Below are 26,902 nucleotides of genomic sequence, written 5' to 3' on the forward strand. Positions count from 1 at the left end.
CCATGAAGGAGCTAACAGTGAGGAAGAAGTAAAACCAAAAGAGTGTGGTATCTTGGAAAGTCAAGTGAAGACAGTGTATTAAGAACAGAGTGATCAACTGTGCCGAATGTGACTGATGAATGACATAAGAATGCCTGAGAATTTACTACTAAATTTAACCAAGAGGAGATCTTTAGTGACCTCAGCAAGAGCAATTCTGGTAACGATGAGGGCAAAAGACAGAACAGAACAGGCTTAAGAAAGACTGGGAGGGCCATAGTGGTACCTGTGACTCTACTCTCCCCCACAGCACACCCAAACCTGGCTCCTTCCCCCCATTCCCCCTTCCCTCACCGCTACAGCAGTGCCCACAACCCAGGCAACCCCACATATGGCAGAGGCACCCGCCACCTCAAGGCACCAGTAACCCCAGAGGAACAAGCAGTGATGATGAGGGCACTGACGACATCTCTGGCAAAGGTGATGGAGGGTGGAAAGTGCCAATTCTCAAATATAGCCAGAAGCACTCAGGTAAGAGAAACTAAGCTATAACTTATGCTATAGCGCCACCTACTGAAAAACAAAAGAAAGGACTCTAATTACCAACCTGTTGAACTGTTAGAATCAAAGTAAATAAAGGTTTACCTAAATAAGAAAGGTATTCACTACTTCAAACGTGCCAGCAAAGGAACAACTCACCAAGCACTATGAAAAAACACAGTAACACAGTATCAGAAAAAGAAAATGACAGTTCTCCAGAAACTAAAGTCACAGAAGACTGTGGTCTAACTGACAGAGAATTCAAAACAGGTATCAGAAAGAAACTCAACAAGCTATATGTAAGAAAACAGAAAAGACGGTTCAGTGAACTAAGGAATAAAATTAATGAACAGAAGGAATACTTTATCAAAGAGATTGAAACACTAAAAAAGAACCAAACAGAAGTTATGGAGCTGAAGAACTCAATAAACAACATGAAGAACGGCATTAGAAACTGTTGGAAATAGAGTAGAACACATGGAAGAGAGAATTAGCGAACTCAAAGACAGAAATTGAGAAACGATTCAGGTAAAAGAGGAGAGAGCTAAGATTTTTGTTTTAACTGAAGAAACTCTACAAGAACTATCCAACTCCATTAGAAAGGCAACATAAGGACAATGCGTATCCCAGAAAGAAAAGAGAGGAAGAAGGGAACGGAGAGCCTATTTAAGGAAATAATAGCTGAGAACTTCCGAAATCTGGGAATGGAACTAGATATACGAGCCCATGAAGCTAACAGAACACCTACTTATCTCAAAACAAGAAGACCTTCTCCAAGACACATCATATTAAAATTGTCAAAAGTCAATGACAAAGAAAGAATTTTACAGGCAGCCAGGAAAGAAAAAAAAAAAAAGAAGAAGACAATAACCTACAAAGGTACCCACATGAGGCTATCAGCAGATTTCTCAGCAGAAACTCTACAGGCCAGAAGAGAGTTGAATGACAAACTCAGAATATTGAAAGATTAAAACTGTCAGCCAAGAATACTCTATACAGCAAAGGTATCATTCAGACAGAAAGGAGAAATAAAGGCATTCCCAGACAAACAAAAGTTGAGGAGTTTATCACCACTAGACCTGCCTAACAAGAAATGTTGAAAGCAGCTCTTCTACCTGAAATGAAAAGGCAAAAGTACACAAAACACTGAGTAAGGTAATAAATAGACAGAATCAGAAAATTGCAACTGTATATCAGAATAGGTTGTTAAACACTTAATTACAGCAAAGGTTAAAGGGTGGGGAAAAAAAGCACTAAAAATAACTACAGCTATGTCAATTTGGTAACAAACTCACAGCATTTTGTGTTGAGACATACTTGTGACAACAAAAACATAAAAGGAGAAGAGGAAAAGGATGAAACCTGTAGAGGCATATTAGGATAAGATACTACCAGCAGAAAAAGGACTATTTTATATTTAAAACATTTATACAAACCTCAGGATAACAAAACAAAAATCTAGTGCAGAGACACAAAACATAAAAAAAGATAAAACTAAGAAAAACATCATAGAAAACCACCAAACTAAAACAGCAGACAGAAATGCAAGGAAAAAGAAACAATGGAACTACTGAACAACCAGAAGAGAAAAGATAAAATGTCAATACCAAGTCCTCATATATCAATAATCACACTAAATGGGGACTTTCCTGGTGGTCCAGTGGTTAAGACTCCATGTTTCCACTTCAGGGGGCATGGGTTTGATCCCAGGTTGGGGAACTAAGATCATACGTGCTGCAGGGTGTGGCCAAAAAAAAAAAAAAAAAAAATCACAATAAATGTAAATGGACTGAATTCACCAATCAAAAGACACAGAGTGGCTGGATGGATTAAAAAATAAGACCCAACTATATGCTGCCTCCAGGAGACACATCTCAGTTCTAAAGATAAATATAAGTGCAAAGTAAAGGGCTGTAAAATGATACTCTAAGCAAATGGCAGCCGAAAGAAAGCAGGTGTAGCCATACTCATATCAGACAAAACAGACTTCAAACCAAAAAAGTTAATAAGAGGCAAGGATGGACATTATATACTAATGATAAAGGGTACAACCCATCAAGAAGATATAACATTTATTAATATATATGCACCTAACAAAATAGCACCAAAATATATATAAAGCATTATTAACAGACCTAAAGGGAGAAACTGACAGCAACAGAGTAAGAACTTTAACACCCCTTGTATATCAAAAGACAGATCATCTAGACAGAAAGAGAAGACGGAAAAGTCAGTCTTAAATGAAACACTAGACCAAAGAGACTTAATAACAGATGTATGTATACAGAATATTCCATTCAAAATCTGCAGAATACACATGCTTAAGTGCACACAGAATGTTCTCAAGGATAAACCATACGCTGGGACACAAAACAAGTCTCAATAAGTTTAAGAAAACTGAAATCATATCAAGCATCTTTTCTGACCACAATGGTATGAAACTAGAAATCAATTATAAGAAGAAAACTGGAGAAATCACAAATATGTGGAAACTAAACAACATGCTACTGAACAACTAATGCATCAATGAAAAAAATTAAAGGAGAAATTTTAGGAGTACCTGAAGAGAAATGAAAATGAAAATATGAATGACATACTGAAAATCTAAGGGAAACACACTGCAAAATCAGTACTAAGAGGACAGTTTATAGAAATACAGGTCTACCTCAAGAAACACCACAAATAATGTAACCATACACCTAAAGTAACTAGAAAAAGGGGAAAAAAACAAAGCCCAAAGTCAGTAGAAGGAAGGAAAACATAAAAATCAGAGTGGAAATAAATGAAACAGAGACTAAAAAGAAAATAGAAAAGATCAATGAAACTAAGAGCTGGTTCTCTGAAAAGATAAACAAAGTTGACAAACCTTCAGCTAGACTCACAACAAAAAAAAAAGACAACTCAGATAAATAAAATCAGAAATGAAAGAGAAGTTACAACGGATACCAAAGAAACATGAAGGATTATAAGTGACTACTATGAATGGCTGTATGCCAGTAAATTGGACAACTTAGAAGAAATGGATAAATTCTTAGAATCATACCACTTTCCAAGACTGAATCAGTAAGAAATAGAAAATCTGAATAGACCTATCACTAGTAAAGAGATGAAACATTAACCAAAAACCTCCCCCAAAACAAAAGTCCAGGACCAGATGGCTTCACTGGTGAATTCTACCAAACATTCAAAGATTTAATACCTATCTTTTTCAACCTCTTTCAAAAAACTGAAGAGGAGGGGACGCTTCCTAACTTATTTTGCAAAACCAGCATTACCAAAACCAGACAAGGACACCACAAGAGGAGAAAATTACAACCCAATATCTCTGATGAACACAGATGCAAACATCCCTAACAAAAGATTAGTAAACCAAATACAACAATACATTAAAAGGATTATATGCCATAATCAAATGGGATTTATTGCAGGGATGCAAGGATGATTCATCCACAAATCAATCAATGTGACACACCATATTAACAAAATGAATAAAAACCATATGATCACCTCAAAAGACTCAGAAAAACATTTGACAAGATTCAAAATCCATTTATGATAAAAACTTTCAATAAAATGAGTACAGAAGGAATGTACCTCTGCATAGTAAAGACCATATGTAACAAACCCACAGCTATCATCATATTCAACAGTGACAAATTGAAAGCTATCCCTTTAAGATCAGGAACAAGACAAGGATGCCCACTCTCATCACTCTTATTCAACATAATATTGGAAGTCCTAGCCAGAGCAATTAGGCAAGAAAAAGAAATAAAAGGCAAGAAAGGAGTAAAACTGTCACTATTTGTGGATGACATAATTTTATATACAGAAAACCCTAAAGACTCCACCAAAAACTATTAGAAATAATAAACAAATACAGTAAAACAGCAGGGTAAAAAAATCAATATACAAAAATCTGTTGTGTTTCTATACACTAACAAACTAGCAGAAAAAGAAATTAAGAAAAGAATCCTATTTATAATTGCAACAAAAATAATAAAATACCTAGGAATAAGTTTAACCAAGGAGATCAAAGACCTGTATACTAAAAACTATAAGACATTATTGAAATAAATTGAAGAAAACACAAAGAAATGTAAAAATATCCCATGGTCATGGATTGGAAGAATTAACATTGTTAAAATACACATTACCTAAAGCAATTTACAGATTCAGTGTAATTCCTATAAACAAAACTCAATAAAAACAAACAAACAACCTGATTAAAAAATGGACAGAGGATCTAAACAGACATTTTTCCATTTAAGACATGGCCAACAGGCACTTGAAAAGATGTTCAATCATCAGAGAGATGCAAATTAAAACCACAATGAGATATTACCTCACACATTAGAATGGCTATTATCATAAAAACAAGAAAAGACAAGATGTTGGAGAGGATGTGGAGAAAAGGGAACCCCCATATATTGTTGGTGGAAATGTAAATTAGAGCAGCCACTATGAAAAACAGTATGGATGGACTTCCCTGGTGGTGCAGTGGTTAAGAATCTGCCTGCCAATGCAGGGGACACAGGTTTGAGCCCGGTTTGGGAAGATCCCACATGCTGCGGAGCAACTAAGCCTGTGTGCCACAACTACTGAGCCTGCACTCTAGAGTCTGCAAGCCACAACTACTGAGCCCGTGAGCCACAACTACTGAGCCCGCGTGCCACGACTACTGAAGCCCATGCACTTAGAACCTGTGCTTCACAACAAGAGAAGCCACCGCAATGAGAAGCCCATGCACCGCAATGAAGAGTAGCCCCTGCTCGCCACAACTAGAAAAAGCCCGCGCAGCAATGAATACCCAACACAGCCAAAAATAAATAAATAAATTTATTTTTAAAAAAGAAAAGAAAAGAAAAACAGTATGAAGAAAACTACCATATGATCCAGCTATTCCACTTCTGGGTATTTATCCAAAGAATAAGAAAACACTAATTCAAAAAGATATATGCATCCCAATGTTCACTGCAGCATTATTAACAATAGCCAAGATATGGAAACAACCTAAGTGCCCACCAATGAATGAGTGGATAAAGAAGATATGGTGTATATATATATACAAGAATATTAGTCAGCCATTAAAAAAAAAAAGACAAAATCTTACTACTTGTGACAACATGCATAGACCTTGAGGTCTATGTGCTAAGTGCCATGTGCTAAGTGAAATAAGTCAGATGGAGAAAGATAAATATGACAAATACCATATGATTTCACTCATATGTGGAATATTAAAAAAAAGTAAATGAACAACAAAAAATAACAAAAACAAACACATAGAAACTGAGAACAGACTGGTAGACACAGAGGTGAAGGGGGGTGGGAGGTAGGCGAAATGGGTAAAAGGGATCAATTGTATGATGATGGATGGAAACTAGATGTGGTGAGAAGCACCCTGCAGTGTATACAGAAGTTGAATTATAATGCACACATGAAACTTATATGTTACAAACCTATGTTAACTCAATTAAAAAAAAAGGTTGGACAAAATTAAAGCAAAGAAGTATTAGATAACTCTTTCAAGGAGTTGCTGCAAAGAGGAGTAAAGAAATAAAAAGGTAGCTGGAGTTATCATTTTAAAGTCAAATATGATTATGTCAGTCTCCTGCTTACGATCTTGTTTTTTGCATTGACTCACAATCAGGACATTTTCAGGGAGTTAGGGAAGATGGTAAACAACCCAGAGATTCTGTCTATGCATCTAATATTATAAGAACGTCAGATTTTACACTGAGGGGAGTAGTGCCCCTTCTACATTGCAATGGGTCACCAGACTAGGAGTAGAGAAATAAATTGGGAGACTTTGTAGAAACTCAAGCTATAACCTACTGGATAGTAGCAGTGGGAGAGAAAAGGAAACAAAATTAGGAAATACTAAGAAGGCAGAAGCAGCCAGAAGAAATGTGGGGAATGAGAGAATAGGAGAATGACTCCAAAAGTTTCTGCTTAAGAAAATGGGTAGAACAGCTGCATTCACTAATACAAAGGAGGAAATGATTTGAAGGAAAGGACCTTTATATAAAGATGGTGAGAGAAACCAAAGGGGTGGATGAATGAAGCAGAGAAAAGGACCAAGGACATAATCTTGGGAATATCAAGATTTAAGGAAGAAGGAAAGGAATAGGAATCAAAAGAAATAGAAGTGTGTTTTATACTGGAAGTTAAGGAAAGAAACTATTTTAAGAAAAGGGAATGCCAAATGCTGTAGAAGGATTAAGATATGGACTATAAATATCCATTTGATATAGCAACAAAGATGGCTAGCGAATTTCAGTATGGCCAAAAGCCATACTGCATTAGACTGAAAAATTCATAAAAGATAAATATTATAGAAACAAGCCTCTCAAAAATCTTGGCTGGTAAGGGGAATGAAATCAGAAAAGTAGTTACCTACATAAATAAATCATCCTAAAGGATAATCTAAAAACTGGTGGTGTAGAAGAGATTTGTCTAATTGTTTACCAAATCATTTCTCTTTTTCTCATGTACATACAACGAAACAACAGGCAGACCTTGTTTGGTGTGCTTTGCATTATTGTGCTTTACAGATAAACTGGGTTTTTTACAAGTTGAAGGTTTGTGGCAACCCTGCATCAAGCAAGTCTATCGGCACCATTTTTCCGACAGCATTATTTTAAAATTAAGGCATGGTTTTCTTAGACACAATGCTATCGCACACTTAATAGACTACATATAGTATAAACATAACTTTTATGTACACAGGGAAACCAAATGATTCATGTGACTTGCTTTATTGCACTGGTCTGCAACCAAACTCACGATATCTCTGAGATATGCCTTTGTTTACTGTAGCTAACTTTGCAGTTAAGTGCAGCCATCACTTAGTTTTGGCCAATGGAATGAGGACAGAAGTGATGTATGCCATCATTTTATGTCTGGCCAATAAAACATTCCTGCAGGGGTTTTTTCTCCACTTTCCATCTGCTGGGTGAATGGAAAGGACTCTAAGGACTAGAGGAAGCAAAGCTACAAGATGAAAGCACAAGAGCCCGCATGACTGCATGGAGCAACAATCACTCCCTTCACCCCATCCAGACCCCCAAGGCAACACAAATTGGACTATGATGTGAGTGAGAAATAACTTTTACTGTGTTAAGTCACTGAAATTCTTAAGACATTTGTTACAACAGGCTGCTCCAACTAATGCAGATGGCCAGTATAAATAGGTGTGTGAGTCGGTAACCAATCAGACATAGTTACTAGACTTCAGTTGCTGAAGAATACATTATAGAATGGCTATATCTGCAATACTGAGATGGAGTTCTAGTCAAGTATCAATATTATAAAAGGATATGCCTACAGGAGAAGGAAAATATGTAAACTGGAAAAGGGACACTCAATGAATTAAGAATTTGTCAGTGAGTCTTTACTCAGTAGCTAACTAGCAGCTGGCTGTTTGGTAGGCATGTACTGAATATCCTGATAAAGGAAAGTGATATATCAGGTTATGTTACTTTTGTGACTTATTAAAATTATCCATCAATCTAACTCCCCTTGTTCTGATTCAATGCTCATCAAGCAAATTCTATTTTGGAATTGTAGACTTTACTACAGGAGGGGAATAAGTTGGCCAGTAGACTTGGAGTATCTAGTTTCCTTGATAGTTATATTTCCTATCACAATTGAAACCAATGTCTTGTGAACATGATTAGTACAGCTCAGTTGCATTGAGCCTAACTACTCAGAGACAGTAAAAGGAAAATCAGAGTTGATTTGGAAATTAAGTGGCAGATCATTGTGGTGTGACCATTATAGGTAATATGAACCTGCAACATCCAACCTGAATGGTTAGCTGTTCTTAATGGATGATTTTCTTAGTTGTTGTATTATAACCTTGGACCAATACTTAACAAATCATTTGTCATTTGGAAACATCAATCTATAAATCTAAAAACTGACTAAACCATATCTAAGTACTTTGGAAATAATTCCCTTTAACAATTTTTACTTTACTTATGAGCAATCTTGGAACCCAAGAAGCTTAAAGTGATTGGATTACACAGCAAGATAGAATCTAAAGCCCCTCATTAACTCAGTGAAGTAGGGTCAAAAAAAAAAAAAAAAACTCTAATAGTAATTTCTAAGAATTCTAATAGAACTTGCAGAAACAGTCAAATAGTGGTTGTTTTTTGATATAATTGCAAAATAGGTGCCATCATATAAAATGCAACAACATACAGTAAAAGATAAAAATATAAGGCCAACAATTAATAAAAATGGGTAAAATTAAATCATGTTTTCAGGACAAAGCACTAACATAAGAATAAACTGTTAGCTTTACTGGAGCAAAAATAAATAGCAAACTTAAAAGTCCTTTAAACAAAGAATACTCCCAACAAAATAAAACCATTTGTCTTAATATACCAAACTAACTTTTGAATTCTGTTTAACATTACCATTTATCATCCAAACCTATTACAAATAATGAAACCAAGTTTCAAAATGCAAATGATTACTAATTAGCATTCTTTTAATACTATAGGTACACAATCCCTTATTTGCACTCGAGAAAGCCCCCAAATTTTGAAAACAGAATTTTTTCATAAGCCATTTGGTAGCAAAAACTGGCTGAACTGACATGGCATGAAGCCATTCATTCTATTTATCCCACATAGTGAACTACTGAGCTTTACTTGGTTGGTAAACTGCATATATATATAACAATATGCACACTTAAAATAGAGATTTTCTGACAAAAGCAAAAAGGTATAAATTATATTAGTGCAGGATTCTCCTTACAAATTAACTCTTTTCCTCTTCACTCCATTCAGTCAAGATACAACATAGGCAAGTAACCTGAAAATTTAGCTTCAGTAAGGTAGGTACTTACACATTTCGGCAAGATATGGGCTTGAGAAAACCAATTTCGTTTCCAGTAAAATGTGTTTCATTGCCGCCAGAATCCTTACAAGTTATGTTAGGTGCTGGAAAACATGGAACTAAAGGCAGAAAAAAGCAAAAATCCATTATTTTTTTTCTTGTGGAAAAGTATGTAATTATGTTTTTTCCTAAGGCTAGCAATACACACAAGAAAATATAATGTTAAAACAAACCACCTCCCAATATAACATGATATACTTTAATTTAGATAGGAAAAGCTACATTTTATATATATATATATATATATATATACACACACACACACACACTCATGTACAAGATAAGATACAGATAAAAAAATAAAAACAAAAAAAAGATACAGATAATATGATAGAGTAGTCTGAACACAAAAGCATAACAATTGCCACACTGAGTTAGATGCATGACCCATCAAGTTCAATCCCCTGCCTCTGACAAAGGTAACAAGGGAAGAATTGCACATTACTATCCTTTACTTCATCTCTAGGATAAAGAATACTTCTCGAATTTTTGTTGGTATCTCATTAGGTAATTCATTAAATTTAACATAATCTGATTTTATATTTTCAGTTTATAAAGTTCTTATAGATGATGGCTACAATAAACTAAGATTCCTCTTTATTCTAAATAAATTACTTTCATTTATTCTAAATGTATAGAATTTGTTTTTTGTTTCTCTATTCCCTCTAGGATTTGATGTAGTGTATTATCTCAGTATTTAGTAATTTTGATCTTTATTCATACCCGAAATGACATGATAATACAAGGCAGTAACACTTATAGAGCTTACTATGTGCTAGGCAGGCACTGTCCTGAAGTCTTTATGGCACATCATGTAAAGAGCTAGAACTCTGGGGACTTCCCTCGTGGCGCAGTGGTTAAGAATCCGCCTGCCAATGCAGGGGACACGGGTTCAATCCCTGGTCCGGGAAGACCCCACATGCCGCAGAGCAACTAAGCCCACGCGCCACAACTACTGAGCCTGTGCTCTAGAGCCCGCGAGCCACAGCTGCTGGGCCCGCGTGCCACAACTACTGTAGCCCGTGTGCTGAGAGTCCCACGCCCCGCAACAAGAGAAGCCACCGCAATGAGAAGCCCATGTATTGCAACGAAGAGTAGCCCCCGCTCACCGCAACTGAGAAAGCCCACGCGCAGCAACAAAGATCCGACGCAGACAAAAATAAATAAACAAATTTATTTTAAAAAGGAAGAGCTAGAACTTTGGAATAAGAATGACCTATCTGTGCATTGCCTGTTTCAGAACCTTGGATTCCTTGTAGATAAAATAGCACTAAGATCATAATAAGACTATTGTGGGGATTAAATGTGATACAGAATACCTAGTGTAAGGCCAGAATTTAGTAGGCATTCAATAAATGTTAGTGCCTTTTCCTCCTTCATTGTTTCTGACTAAAAGGTACTAATGTTTTTAGGCTAGTTTCAGTAAATGCTTATCTCTATGTTTAGCAACAATAATTACAGTGGGGTTTTTTTTTTTTGAGAAAATGAAAACAGAACTTGGTCTAATAGTCTAAAACAAAAAAAAAACGCCCACAGACTCCAGAGTTTTATTATGAGAGAAAAATGGTATTTATTTTCTGTCTATAATTATCTTAAGATTTTCAACAAATCACTGTCCTTTTTTTATGCCAGAGTAGTATACTGAGAGAATGAGGCCAGGAAAAAAACTCTATAATGACTTTGCACCCTTCTGTGTGTTATTGATAGTTCAAACTATACCGTCCCATAAACTTTATTTATTTAATGTATTTACATTTCCAACACAAGGAGGTGCTTATGCTAAAAGGCATAGATAGGTTCAATACAACTGAGAACCATTTAAACAAGAAAAGAAGTAATAAGATTAAGGGAAGAGGGAGAGTGAAGAAATAATTATACTGTGAAACAACTAAGGGAAGACAGTATAACCGACCACCAATGTAGCTCAGAGATTCCTGGTAGTTAAGGCAAAAAGCTTTACAGAGCTACTGTGATATAACTGAAAGAAAGCATACCAATTCACCTCTAAACCACTGTGGGAATTTGGTTTGGTTCATGACACAAGGGTAAGAGAATGTAATAGAGAAGGTCCTCAACTAGAACTTTATTAGAACAGTAGAGAAAAGGTTTCCACATAGCCATTTCTCACACTGACTCCAGATATAAGAGCTTATAATGTTAAGATCTACAGAGATGGGGAAAAAGTTAACACATGATTTATATGTAGTTGTTTTGCCATCTGCCTTGATATAGGGATAAAACTTACTGACTTTTGTGAATGAATTATTATCATGTCCCTTAAGTTATATCTCTCAATCTGCCATCTTAGGTCATGCTTTTGACTGGAGCTATATAGTAGACAACTCAAAACCGAGATTAACATACATCTGAAATGCTAATATATATTCTATGTTACCAATTGAAAGGAGATCAGTATGCTCTATTTCTATGATGAGGGAATGATGGAAAGTAATTTTGCTTTCCAGGGGATATCTGGCAACATCTGGAAACATTTTTGGTTGTCACTACTGGGAAGCTCCTACTGGCATCTAGTGGGTAGAGGCCAGGGATGCTCCTAAACATCTTACAATGCACAAGACAGCCTTCTCACAATAAAGAATTATCTAGTCCCAAACATTAATAGTACTAAGGTTGAAAAACTGCTGTAGATCAGTGGTCTTCAAAAAATGTGGCTCACACGCTCCCTAAAATAACTTTTTAAAATTTTTCACCATGGGTTTAAATTGTTGGGAAAAATATTATTTCCAGCATACTGTAAATACTGCCCTTAGTATTAGCATTCTTTAAAATGGAATCTAAATACCACAGCAATTTGATAGCCACTATGATCCAACCAAGAATATGAAAGGGCTCTTCTTTAAAATTCAGAAATTTTACATCAACTGTAGGAAAAAATACACATATAAAAACTGAGGATCTGGAAATTGATTATTTTAAAGACACGTTGTGGGCTGAATTGTACCCTCCCAAAAAGGTATGTTGAAGTCCTAACCCTCAGTACCTCAGAATGTTACCCTGCTTAGAAATAGTCTGCAAATTTAACGAAGTTAAGGTGAGGTCATTAGGGTGGGCCCTAATGCAATAAGACTGGTATCCTTAAAAAAGGGAAAACTGAACATACACAGGGAGAAGATGATGTGAAGACATACAGGCAGAATGCAATGTGAAGACAGAAGCAGAGATTAGACTAATGTGGGGCATTCCCTGGTGGCCCAGTGGTTAGGACTCGAGGCTTTCACTGCCGAGGGCCCAGGTTCAATCACTGGTCGGGAACTAAGATCTCACAAGCTATGCAGCATGGCCAAAAAAAAAAAAAAAAAAAAAGAGAGAGAGAAACTAGGATTGATTAGGTTACAATCCGAGGACTGCCAAGGATTGCCAGCCACCCCTAGCAGCTCGAAAGAGGAAACAAAAAATTCTACCCGGAGTTTGAGAGGGAACATGGCCTTGCCAACACCTTGATTTCAGACTTCTAGCCTCCAAAGACAGGAAACATCTACTGTTTTAGGCCATCCAGTTTGTAACACTATTACTAACAGCCCTAGAAAACTAATTCATCTATATCTGTTTACCTCTTGGAAAGCTTTGTCCACCCCCAGGAGTACATGTACTCCAGTTAAGGCATCAGGCATGTAAATAAGTCAAAGCAATGTCTGGTTTAAAAAATTAAAGTTTCTTGCCTTGGTGAAGACCACTCCAGCTCCACAAAGAAGTGACCTGCAGGAAGATCTATAGATAGACGCAAGTTTTTCTTCAAATAACACCTTTAATTTTTTTTCAAATCCTCAAAGTAGTAAGTTCTGGATTGGAAAATTGTGCAATAAAACAGAATTCTATTACTAAATTTTGGGTAATTTTCCTCTAAGTGTATTACTACCTTGTACTTGCTCAGTTTGAAGCTGTCACTTTCCTGCCTTATAGCCTTGTTAGATCTTCCTGCAGACTATCTAAAATTAGATCTTAAAGAGATAGTTGCAATACAAAACACTATGATTCCCATTGGGGTTATTGTCCAATATACCTTGCCTAACAGAAATGTACTATTTTTTGAGATTACAGGTTCCTGTACAAAATTTGGAAGATCAAACATTTATAGGTGAGTTGTAAAAATGCTTTATAAAAATATTAAAAACTAAGAAATCATAGCTGTTTTTTGGTTGGATACTATTGTTCAAACTCCTATATTTTGACAATTTTAGTTTTCAATGCTATTGTATCATTTCTAATATAAGAAATGATTTGTATTCAATATGAGCTGCTTTGTATTTAATGAGACAGATAAAGGAGAGAAAAATGCCCAACGATCTAGGCTTAGAACCTCAGGAAAGATACAAATAGTGGAAGTACCAGAGTGAAGGGGAAACCACATTGCTACAATAATTCTGGAGAAGTTTGACAGAAGTATGAGCTAATTATTTCAAGGGATGAAAATTATGTACTTTAATGAGGATGGATGAGCTGCTGCTCCCAGTATAGTGAGATAACATGAGAAAATATTAAAGAGCAACATTGAGACTGATCCGATTTGTTTCAACTGATAGAAAACTCCAAAAAGCAATACTTTAGAATGGGACAAATCTGTGCTTAAGTCCAAACTCTGTCACTTAACTAGTATGTTCTTTTGGGCAAATTACAAAACCTCACTGAACCTTGTTTTGTAATCTGTGAAATGGGAATAAGACCCTTGTAATGCTATCATACACATATTAAAAGCATATGGTATGTAAAACATGATGCTTGGCTAGAGAAAGTGTTCAACTTCCTTACTCTAGGAAATTAGAGAACTTCAACACTGAGAAGACTAAGAGAATGAACCTGACACGAGGAATAAATATAACACGTGAGTGGCTGTAAATTTAATAGATTTTGTGAAATGAAATTAATCTATTCAATAGATGCCTACAACCCTAGAATTTAATCATTTTTACATATTTTATAATGATTTCATTTGACCCTTATTTTATTTTATTTTTTTTAAAGGAGTCCTTCCTTCCTTCCCGGCTGCGTTGGGTCTTTGTTGCTGTGCGTGGGCTTTCTCTAGTTGCGGCGAGCGAGGGCTGCTCTTTGTTGTGGTGAGCGGGCTCTAGGTGGGCACGGGCTTCAGTAATTGTGGCATGTGGGCTTAGTAGTTGTGGCTTGCAGGCTCTAGAGCACAGGCTCAGTAGTTGTGGCACACGAACTTAGCTGCTCCGCGGCATGTGGGATCTTCCCGAACCAGGACTTGAACCCGTGTCCCCTGCATTGGCAGGTGGACTCTTAACCACTGCGCCACCAGGGAAGCCCGACCCTTATTTATTAAAAAAAACTATTAAGTAGGCAGAACTAGTAATATGCTCCTTTTTCTTTTCTTCCTTTTGCAAACAGAAAAACTGAGGTTCCAAGAAATTAAATGAGCTCACCAGTGTCATAAATAGGTAATATTCTACAAGTCCTAGACTAACTCATCACTTTTAATCAGTACTCTTTTCATTACACCATGATAATGCCATGCTTACACTGATATCAGGAACAAGCAAAAATAAATCAATATGATGAGATTAAGGAAGCCAGTTACCAATAAATGTTAACTAGTTGACAAAATTAAGCAACATGCCAGAAGCTTGAAAACTATTCCATTTGCAGTTTTCTTGCAAAATGTTTGGCTCTGGCTAATGTCTAGGATTTAGATGGCATCAATTTAAGCATGGTACAGTTATTTCTCAATTATAAAAAGCAGCACCGTTTTTTAAATACGAAAAAGCTAAACTAGAAATAAAATAATCAATGAAGTTTCATCACAGTAAAATGGACTGACCTAGAGAGGAGGTGGTTTGGGACCCTACTCCAGTTAACATCATGCCTCCGCACTCTGATCTGATCTGTCATATAAGAGGGTCAGACTCTTTTATTTATGATTTCTGTAACAGGTTATACTGTGTAATCACCGGATAATTAAATGTGTCAATCTAGAATTTGGGTGAAAGCAAAAGATAAAGTTGGTAAGAGCCAACCCTATCTTCATATTTCTAGTGTTAAAAGACACCTCTCCTCTGGAAGTGCTGGAATTGGAAAATCATCATTTTGCAACCATTACAGTAAAGAATGATTCGGAGGACTTCCTTGGCAGTCCAGTGGTTAAAATTCTGTGCTTCCACTGCAGGGGGCATGGTTCAACTCCTGGTCAGGGAACTAAGATCCTGCATGCCTTGCGGCGCAGCCAAAAAAAAAAGAATGATTCGGGCTAGAATCATCATGGATGCTAAGTCTAGGGGAAATTTTTGATGAGGGATAGGATATTTGCATGGTCTAAATGAGTCTCATCAAAGACTGTTTATTAGTTGCAAAGGAAAAAATATTTAATTGAAAAGACTGAGTGATCAACACTTAATATCATCAATGAGAGGCAGATGGGTATCACGTCCCTCAGCTGTGAGATGCAGAGGACACGCCATCACTTATGTAATTTTCCATCCTGGGATGCAGAACCTAAATCTAGTTGTAAGGAAATATCAGACAATCCCAAATGAGGAATATTCTATTAAAATAAAGGGGACTGTAGTCTTCAAACTTGTCAGTATCATGGAAGACAAAGCTGTGGAAATATTCCAAGTTAAGGAAAACTAAAGGCAAAACCTGATCTTGGGATCCTGTACTGGGGGAAAATGCTATAAAGGCTTTATTTGGGTCATTTGACAAAATCAGAACGTGGATGGTAAAGTATGTGCATTAACACTGAATTTACTCAAGTTTTACAACTGAACTGTGGTTATGTCAGGAGAATATCTCTATTCTTAGAAAACACACACAAACATATTTACGGACAAAACATATATACACAAATTCAGAGAGAGACAGAGAGCATGCATGAGTGCACAATGATAAAGCCAGAAGGATAATGTTTAACAATGGGTGAATCCGGGGAGAGGGTGTATGGGTGTTCTTTGTACTATTCTTGCAATTTTTCTGTAAGCTTGAAATTATCTCCAAATAAAAAGTTTAAAAATAACACACCCTTTGCATAACTAATTTATGCTATTAGAAGTTAGGATAATAATTATCATTAAGGCAGGGCAGTGGCTGTAAGAGAGCATGGGGCAGAGTCCCAGCATGTTGGTAAGGTTGTTTCTTAATCTGGAAGCATTCACAGGTGTGTTCAGTTTGTGAAAGTTTATTTGAGTTATATTTAAGTGTACTTTTCTGTATATATACTTCAATAACATCTTAATGAAAAAGACCTTCTGCCAAAGGACCAGAGCAAAATTTCTGGAAATGGAGTTTAAATACTTTTATATTTCACTACTCAGAAAATTAAAAACACTTGCTTATGTATGTCTTTATGTATATATATGTTCTAGACAGAACACTCCTTGAGGGCAGAGATTGTCTTCTTTTATGTATCATCTATACCATTCAGCAGAAGCCTCCCATATAATAACTTCTCAATAAATAAATTTCTCAATAATAAATAGTTTATAATACAAATGTTCACTGTTAGTTGTCTTGATCCATTTACTTATTTAAATTTAATTATTAAACTATTACAAATAATTTCTCAATAAATAAAGATGCGTGTTAACTGGTTGGGCTAACTGGTAACCATTTTAAGACCACACAGTTTATTGTCATAGTTGAATCTCCTTTGCCTTTGGTCCCAATTCTTACTCTCTACCTCCAAACTCCCCTCTCTGTAAAACATTCCACCCACTCATTCCTTACTAAAAAGTATAGTTTAAGAAAATTAAACTTAGTTTGAGGATTCTGCAATAGTCCTTCATATACTCAAAAAGACAGAAGAAAAATTTTCGCTCGAGAAACGAGAGAGATCACACTTTTCACAACTCTAATATATTCCTACGTCAGGACCAAAAAGCATGTTTCAAGGGTCATTTTGATGTCCTCTCTGATCAGCACTCAGAAGTGACTCACCACAGCCACTCCACTAGTCTTGCATGTTCTAAAAAGGACAATTAAAAAAAGCATCCTGTGGACAGACATAGCCTCATGAGGGCTGGGCTGGTAGAACCTATCCCAGATCTTGGCTGAACACTTCTGGGTCATGCATAAATTATAATCCACATGCAGAAGCCCTGTAACTCATATTTGTCTCAGAAATTTATTTTCTTTTTAAAGTCATAATAATAATCTAAAGTCATTTATTTATTAATTTATAACATTTTATATGTATTTCCAGATTGTTAGGCACTTATGGTTTATTCTCTCCAAATGAATAACCATACCATTCCTGTACATAGAAAGCCTTCCTTTTATTTTTCTGCAGCTCTCCACTTACATCATCTATGATAACTTACCTGACAGGTCACAACGTGACCATAACACCTCCAAGGCCTTTTATACTTCCTAGCAGTCTGATCATTTGATTTTGTAGTTGTTTATAAACTTATTTAGCAATAATTACTTAAGTGGATTCAAACTTATTTTACAAAAGAGACACCTGACTGGAGGGCAGAGCTCTTTCTGGTCAGAAACTATTCTTTTTAGTTGTATAATTTCCTTCAAAATCCTCATACGTACAAAGAATTCTGCAGACAAGAAAAGGCTTTTTTGAGATGGCTGGCTGCCTGATTCCTAGTTTAAAGTGACCTCAGTCACAATAGTATTCACAGATTTCCAACATATTTCATATACGTGGTTGAATATCTGAAAGCTCATTGTTCTTTATGTGTGTTAACACTATTCTCTGTATTCTGAGAGCACAATATAAAAGACTGAACCGTAACACAGGCAAATCAGAATATACTTATAAAGCAATTTAAAAAGGAGGGGATTCCATGCAAAGCTCCTCTAAGTCTAACACAACTAAATTAAATAAATGTACACATATTGAGCAATATTTACTATAAAAATCATATATATAACCTATTAGTGTTTATATGATAAAATTTCATTACTCCAGAATAGTAGCAAAACATCTGTTATAAAAGTTTAACACAAGTTACTTTCAAATATCTCTGCTGACTAGAATGGGGCTAACAGTGTGTCAAAATATAAAGGGATAAAAAAGAGAAGGGAGATCTTTTAAAAATATATACAAATTCATAACCAAGAGCTCAGTTATTTGACTATAAGATAATTTTGAAAAACTGGAAGTTTTTTGCAGTTAAAAAAATCCCTTTAATCTGGTTTCCAAAATGAATCTGTTTAGTAGCTTTCATTTATAAAGAAAACATCAATTATTGCCTTATTTCCTGTCTAAACAATAAAACAATCAGTATATATTCAATAGGTGTTCTTTTCTCAAAATAATACTAGGTATTGACCATCATTATGTACCATGTCAAATAAGAATGCCAAATCCAAATAGCTCCAACTTACATCTATCTGCCTCTTTTCCAACATATAACCCTTTAGAAGGCTAAACAACTTATTAATTTTTATCTAGCATTATGTATTTTTTGGAATAACAGAAGCTCCCCCAAATCATTAGGTTGAGGGTGTTATCCATTACCAAAACGTCTAAGAAAAAACTGATGCACACTTCAAATCTTTACCGTATTCTTTTCACACTTAGGATGTACCTAAGTATATTTTACAAGTGCATGATATGGGTGATATAGCGCCTCACTGTACCTTATTGGACTAAAAGTCTCATTTCAAGTTCTCTTTGAGTAATTAAAAGTCTAAAGAAGCATCTTTGTAAAACATAACTTGATAAATAAAGGGCAACAAGAAAGCTATATAAATTATTCTAAAGGTTTTTTAAAAAAATGAATGAAAATAAAAAACTCAGTTTATATAATTAATAGAATAAGATTTTTTAAATTAAACATTAACAACCCCTAGCCAGTTCTCCAATATTAAGTTGTTCTGAAAACTGAATAATAATAATGTTGTAAATCAAGAAAAAACACATTTATTAATTACTGTTAGCGATCACACATTCATCTATGAAATAATGTTTTTAAAATTATTTTAAAAAACATGTTTCTGCAAGTCTTACCATGAGCTGTGTAGTTTGTACAGTTAACTGGTTCTTGTGTAGCATCATTTATTTTTGGATCTTTACAAATATATGTAGAAAAGTTAAGGAAATATGAACTACATTCCAATACAAAACATTATCATCTTGTCTTTAACATGTCATCTTATATATTTATGATTATATTCACATGTGAAAAGAGGCTGTTAGTTTGTCCAAGTCAACAAGCACAGGTATACTTCTAGTGTCACTAAATAATACCTGAATATTAACTTATTACAGGAAAATTGTATTAAAAACTCTAGCAGAGGGTGCTATGCTTATGGAACATCAGTCAGGGTTTAAGCACAAAGCACACAAAAAAAAGAAAATAAAAATCTTTACCAAATTATATAAGAGAACTTCAAGTTAAAAAAATCAGTTTCCAGATATCTGACTGAAATTATTCACAGGCCCCAAGTATTACCATATACATAATTTCATGTAACACAAATAACCCTGTGATGTAGATACTATTATCCCCACATTACTGAAGCAAACTGATGCTCAAGGTTTGAGTGATTTATCCAAAGTGGTATGAGTGATAGGTAGTAAAATCAGATTTCCTGATTCCAAGCCGAGGGTGCTTTCCATCAGACTGCGAGGAAGATGGTTGTTTTAGGCAGGTCTACATGGTCTCCCCAACAGGATTTTAAGGTTTTGTAAATGGATGTAATAATCATCTTCTCATAGATGTTCACAACACTTGTGGGTCGGGGTTCTGTTTCCTAAAAATTTTATTGACACTAATATAAGTAAGGTACTCACAGGATGTCTCTGGAGACAGAGTCTGACACCTCTTTAGGGTTTTTGAATCACTATTGGAAATCTCATCTTTATGCGAGGAAAACCATTTTCCAGTTAACATCATCTTGTATGCTCAGGCACTTCTAAGTTTCAAAAAGCACAACTCTTCATACTGCTCAATTATTTTATTAGAAATAATCACCCCGACATTTTTGCCAAGAAAGGGACTCAACTTACTAGGTCAATTCTCAAACTCCTAGCATAATGGTAATCAGCAAATTAGAGCTATTCTGTAAAAATTTAATAATGGCCTCTCCTCAACTCTTAAAAATACTATCGAATTTTCTTAATTTTAAGATTTCTTCTCATAGAATCTTTTTTATATCTCCGGCTTCTATTAATTTTTCTGTTCTACAACTTGTATGAAACTGTCTAATTTTGTACAAAATTACCTATTTTAATTTGAATGTAACTCCCATTTCATATCCTCCTCCACTTATCAGAGCTGCTGCTACGAACAGATCTACTTAACTCCTCCAGCCTGTTTTCTCATCAGTAAGCAAACAGCTAACACACATAGCCCCTACTATGTGCCAAGCATTGTTCTAAGTGACTTACCTGTACTAATTTATCACAACAGACCTTTAAGTTGGTAGCACTGTTATCTATATTTTTACTCATGATAAAACACAGTTCGAATAATTTGTCCACGGCTACAAAGTGGAGCAGGAATTTGCCCCCTTGCAGTCTGGGATCTCATGTAGGTCGAGATAGTATAAGGTAATAAATGTAAAGTTAACAATAAATGGGCAACATACATTGGCTATATCGTTATTAATTACTGTACTTGTCTTCCCCGAAGTCGGTAAATTTCCAGGGTAGGGTCCATCAACCTTTTAACTTAATTCCAATGCTTAAAAACATGGCCTAACATACTTCAGTGTCAATGTGCTTGAACAAATAAACCCACCGGTTAAAAAAATGAATTTTTAAAAAAGAAAGGGGGATCACAAGAGGAAGCATCAACGATCAGTAAAATCCCAAGGAAATTACACAGGATAGCCTCTGTCCGTCCCAGCCCCACATCTCTCTTCACCGCCTGAGGTCCCTCGGTCATTAAAGGACACAGGTCACCTTTCCTTTCAGTAAAACCTTAGCCCGTGCTGAGAGCCGCGACCCACTCTCGACCCCGAATCTACCTCGCCCCATGGGGGGGGCTCCTCACAGAGGATATTGTCCCACTCTGAGGTCCTCGCACTTAAGTGACTCTTCGCCACCGCCGGCGGCAGCTCCCCAAGGTCCCGTGGTTACTGACACGACCCACAGTACAGCCAGGAGCCGAGCAGCAGCAGTCTCAGAAGCAACCGGCCCGGAGGGCCGAGAAGCCGCCATACTGGGGACCGGCACATCCCCCATAACTTCCGGTTCCGCCTTCGCCTAGGCGAAGCTGGGAGTCTGGCGGCGGCGGGAGTGAGGCTCTTAAAGGGACCGTGCATCCGTTAGAGGCAGGTCATCCCTCTAGGCCTGCGGAATCACCTGGGAGAGCTTCGATTGGTCTTTGAGAATCAGAAGGAGGCAGCTCTCTTGGAGAATCAGCTGACCTCCGTCCACGGCTTCCTCCCAAGCTAATCCAGCTGTGGCTTTTCCATCAGCAAAAGTGCCAGCGGCGCCCGGCAATTCGATAAACCCTTTATAAACATTATCTCTGTTAGTCTGGTAGGATTTGGGTTTACAGATAACGAACCAGACTCAAAGACGCTGAAGAACATGTTGGCCTTAGTTACTGAGTTGGAATAGAATTGATGTTTGCCCGATTTCAGAAACTGTGCTCTTACTATGATATGATGGCCTCCTTGTTGTCTTAGAGAAGAACTTTTTGGAAGGCTGGTACAAATTGATCTTGAGGACTGTATCACAAAAATAAGCATTACACCTTTTCTCTTCTAATTTTTTTCTTTTAAAAAATTATATATATTTTTTAATTTATTCATTTTTACACCTTTATTTTTAACAGTGAAAATGTAGGTGAAGGAAAGGGCCTAAAACAAGAGGAGACCAAAGAGTTTACGACTAAACTAAGTGAAAGGTTGGAGGGTTTTTCCTCCATCTCTTCTTTCTAAATTTCTATGTATTCTAAAGTAACGGGGGTATATTTTATACAGAACAAAATGTGTACTATTTTTTAGTGAAATTTTAGTTGTTTTTCTCTAACGTAAAAATATTTGAGTTTGAGTGGTGCCTCTTCATCCACAGTAGGACTAATTTTCAACAATTGTGCTGTGCAGTGGTTCTCAAACTTTAGGGAGCATCAGTACCACCTGGAGTATTTGTTGAAACTCAGATGGTTGAGCCTCAGGTTCTGATTCTGAAGATCTAGGATAGGGCAGGATAATTTTCGTTTCTAATGAATTGCCAAGTGATGCTGATATTGCTGGTCCAGAGACCACACTTTGACAACCCTGAGATAATGTATTACAAGATGTATCATTTTTGAATGAGAAGACATGAAACTATTTGCAATAATATCTTAGTATTGTAACTACATTTAAAATTTTTCTTAAACCAACTTTGCAGCATTAGTATGCTATTTTAAAATTAAAACATTTATGCTTAAAGACTTAAGTGATAAGAAATTTACTAGTTCAATTTTTAAACTTCCCATTTTAATTGGACTTGCACCTTCTCTCCTTTTTTCCCCTTTTTCCACCCTCCCTTCCTCCCTCTCCCACCCTCCTTTCCTTCCTTCCTCCCTCCTTTCCTTCCTTTTCTTTTCTCTCTCTTTCCCTCCTTCCCCTCCATAAAGATATTTATCAAGCATTTACTTTGTACCCAGCATAAGGTGAGACCCTACAGCCTCAAAAAATAAAGAGGCAAGAACCCAGTAGTTAAACACTTTGTGTTTGCTGGGGGAAAAGACAAACTGTTAAAATACTGCTTGGTAATTATCACAATAGAAGCATGTATTAGTTGCTGTAGTAGGATAAGGGTTTTGATAAGATAATCCCCCAAACAGTATTTGGAACACAATATTTTGTCACTGACATCAAAATAATTCAAAATCCAGGCCAAACTGGAGGAACAGAGTTGGTTCTTCATAGGATGCATGACCACCTAAAAATGTACAACCTAGAAAATTAACCATTAACTTTGAGTTTTAAAAATTACCAATAATATGTATAACATACAGCTCAACACCATCCCTCATCCTCATCCTGAGATGAAATTTAGGAAAGGGGTTGGGGCCAAGGATTAGGTAAAATCCAGGGATAAGGATTCGAATATCTGTTACACGTAGTATCTGGTGATAAAAGATAGTGACTTTGCATTTTGACTACCATTTTGGCACTTTCAAAAAGTTCTGGTTTGATTTTCAAAATACAATCTAAAGAAAATCAGAAGGTGAAAGGAAGCAACTTTCTAGTTTGAGTTTATTGAAATTATGACAAAATTAGGTATTTTCCTGCTGACTGCAGGAATAATGCTGATATTTGTGTCATTTTTCATATAGATTCTGAACAATTAACTATTTGAAAATGCTTGTGCTTTGCTGATTAATCGCACTACAAAATCTGTTTTTATGGTTCTACTGATTATCTTTGTTCTCTCCTACAATGTATAAACTGAAAAGAACAAGAGTCTTCCCGTGAAAGTAAAGAAATACAAAATATTTGACTCTTGAAGTGATTCAGGTTCACTTTCTCTTCTTACTGCCCCTTAATCTATTTTCTCATGGCTCAGTAAAATATATTACCTTATACCTTTGCAAGTATACTCTCTGATAACAAGATACTACATTGTCTAATTTTAGTAAGAACGTTAAATCTCAATCTTAGGCATGTTTTCAATGCAAAGTTTCTTTGTCTCATAAAAATTCTATAGGATTCTATGGAAGTTCTATAGAAAGTAAAGGATATGAATAGCACAGCCCAATACAGAAATTGCTATGTAGAAACATTAGAAAGAGGTTTGCCAGTGAAGCCTGAAGCAAAGCTTCCTCTGGGATTCAAAGGCTCTGAATGTTGGATCTTTTCATTCCTAAAGTTCTAGTATACACCTAATTACATTAATAGATAGTTTTGTCCTGAGCAACCTAATCCCTGTTTCCATGATTAGAATAGAATCATTAAGAGATAAAAGATGGTTACTCTCCCCAAATTTCTTTTTTATTTGAGATGGGGATTTTTTTTCCTCTGGTGGTAAATTCATAGTATCAGGTCCTGGTAAATCTTTATTATAGTCTTCTGCACATTGGGAATTTTTCTACATCCATGCTGTCTCTCAGGTATTTCTGTGTCCTCTCTTTGGTGCACCAGTCTAACTGCCATCCAATTCAATTGACTCATCACTTAATAAGGCCTACTCTATGCCAAGTATATTTCATCGTGAATGTCAAATGTAGGATCTAAAACTGACTTTATCAGAATCTTACTTCTCAAAAAAACAAAACAGAATAAATTGGCTTTTCTAAGTTTCAACACCAACACCCATTTTATCAGTTTCAGAGCTTAGAATCATCTTCGCACTTCAGTTTTCTCCTTGTTCTTCTTTATCCCTTTTTCTAATCACTAAGCAACTGATATTTTTAAGTGCTCATTTTTTAAATCCTATATTTTCACCCTATTTCAGGTATATGACATTTCCTAGGTACCTTGCTATAGCAACTTCTTACTTCCTCTTTCTGATTCTAGGCCTTCTCCCCAACTTTGTCAGTCTATTTTTCACACTGCTTCCACATTAATCTTTCATTTAGGAAAACATAAAACCTATATCATATCTAAAATCTTATTCAAAATCCTATAAGCTCCTTGTATTTTACCCAAAGGAGTTGAAAATGTTTGTCCAGATAAAACCTGCACACATGGTCATAACAGCTTTATTCATAATTGACCAGACTGGGAAGCATAAGATGTCTTCTAGTAGGTGAACAGATAAGTAATCTGTGGTACATCCAGAAAATGGAATATTATTCAGTGCTAAAAGAATTGAGCTCTTAAACCGTGAGAAGACATGGCGGAAGCTTAAATGCATCTTACTAAAAAGCCAATCTGAAAAAGCTACATACTGTATGATTCCAACTATCTGACCTTCTGGAAAAGATGAAAATGTGGAGTTAACAAAACATAAGTGGTTGCCAGGAGTTGGGGAGGGAGGGCAGCAGCAGGGGGATGCATAGGCAGAGCACAGAGGGTTTTGGGGGCAGTGAAAGTATTCTGCATGATACTATAATGGTGAATACATGTCATTATACATTTATCCAAACCCATAGAATGCACAACACCAAGAGTGAACCATAATGTAAACCATGGACTTTGGGTGATTATGTGTCAATATAGGTTCATTAGTTGTAAGACATGTACCACTCTGGTGGGGGCTGTTGGTAAAGAGGGGGGCTATGAATATGTGGGAGAAGGGGGTACATAGGAAACCTGTAACTTCTGTTCAATATAGACCCTAAAACTGCTCTAAAGAAATCAAGCATTTTTAAAAATAAACACCAATCATTAAATGTTTTTTAAAAAGCAAAAAATAAAAATCTTATTCAGAAATTTTCAGTGGCTCTTTAATTTCTTAGAGATAAAGGATAAAGTCTTATAACCTAAAGTTCTCCGTAGGATTTTCAGGTCCTCCACCATCTGCTCTGGCCTCACTTTATTTACGACTACTCTTGGCTTTCTCTTTGCTGTCACAAGTATCTGTCATGTTCATGCCCATCTATGTGCTGCTTCATTTATTCAGTACTTTCTATGTGCCAGGTATATGAAATACATGTAATTTCTTCATTTAACCTTAAAAACTACCATATGAAGTATTGTAAGTACTGGCACTGAAATTTCACTAATGGGAGTTAGAAGGTTTAAATAACTTGTTGAAGTCAGATCTTCTGACTTCAGAGATGTGTTCTTAAAAACTGTGTTCATCTTCATCATTCTGTGAATAAAATACTCTTGAGGGTTCTCAGAGGTTGAGAAAACAAAAAACCAAAAAAACTCTGTGCCAGAAAATGTTTACCACAGAGTATGTGCCTTAAAAAATGTACTGAATAAGTCAAACATTTTTTAAAATTCCAGGTAAGAGCCAGAGGAAAGCAGAAATTAAAATAACCATACTAAAATATGGAGAAAATGGGATTAAATGTGGTGGAGATGGATGTTTTCTGGGAATGATCATTGAGGCCCTGGGGGAAGGGTAGGGCTCATAGGACATTCCAAGCATGGAAAAGGGGATGAGTAACCAACGGAAAAGTCATGGTGTGGTCATTCCAAGGTCATAGAGTAGACCAGACCATTTGGCCAGCATCAGATCTTGGAGAGTGAAATGGAAGAGTAGGTTGAAGAGGCAGCAAGGAGAGAGTTTAGAGGGCCTTGGATACTAAGAAAAGGAGTTTGAACTTTGTTTCACAGTCAATTAAAAGTCACATTGTTCTTGTTATTATTTTTACCCAAGCTACTTAGCCTGTGGGATCTTAGTTCCCCAACCAGGGATCAAACTAGGCCACTGCACTGAAAGCGCCACTGGACCACCAGGGAATTCCCCAAAGTCACATTATTTTTTGAGAAAGGGGGAATATGTTCATGACCATCATCAAATGTTAAAGTAAGAAGAGACCTTACTCTATGTTTGCAAGCTGATGCTTTCAGATAATTGGTCTCCACCTGTATGCTGCCCCTCCCCCCACCCCAATTTAGGAAGCATTTCCTTCTCCATTTTACCTTAAGCAAATCCCAAACACCTGTTAGACCTGTTTAAATCCTGAGATGCTTTCAGCAGGTGTAATAG

General features: G+C 36.2%; 1 protein-coding gene across 5 annotated transcripts in view; it reads right to left on the reverse strand.

The window, feature by feature from the left end:
* Window positions 1-21,547, reverse strand: part of TM2D1 (TM2 domain containing 1) — a 143,151-nt gene extending 121,604 nt beyond the window's left edge. For 4 of the 5 annotated variants that reach the window (XR_004351663.1, XM_032644569.1, XM_032644560.1 and 1 more), the window contains exons 1-3: window positions 21,360-21,534; window positions 19,361-19,434; window positions 9,374-9,482 (exon numbers count right to left, since the gene is read on the reverse strand). Coding sequence is in view for 4 of the 5 variants with exons in the window: in XM_032644569.1 (XP_032500460.1) it covers window positions 9,374-9,482; window positions 19,361-19,434; window positions 21,360-21,517 (341 nt within the window). In the remaining variant the exon portion in view is untranslated. Of the gene's footprint in view, window positions 1-9,373; window positions 9,483-19,360; window positions 19,435-21,359 lie in introns of all 5 variants that reach the window. The other variant, XM_032644545.1, reaches the window with a different exon arrangement.
* Window positions 21,548-26,902: the final 5,355 nt, after the last annotated feature.

Source organism: Phocoena sinus, chromosome 1 (assembly GCF_008692025.1).
Source record: "Phocoena sinus isolate mPhoSin1 chromosome 1, mPhoSin1.pri, whole genome shotgun sequence".
Taxonomy (NCBI): domain Eukaryota; kingdom Metazoa; phylum Chordata; class Mammalia; order Artiodactyla; family Phocoenidae; genus Phocoena; species Phocoena sinus.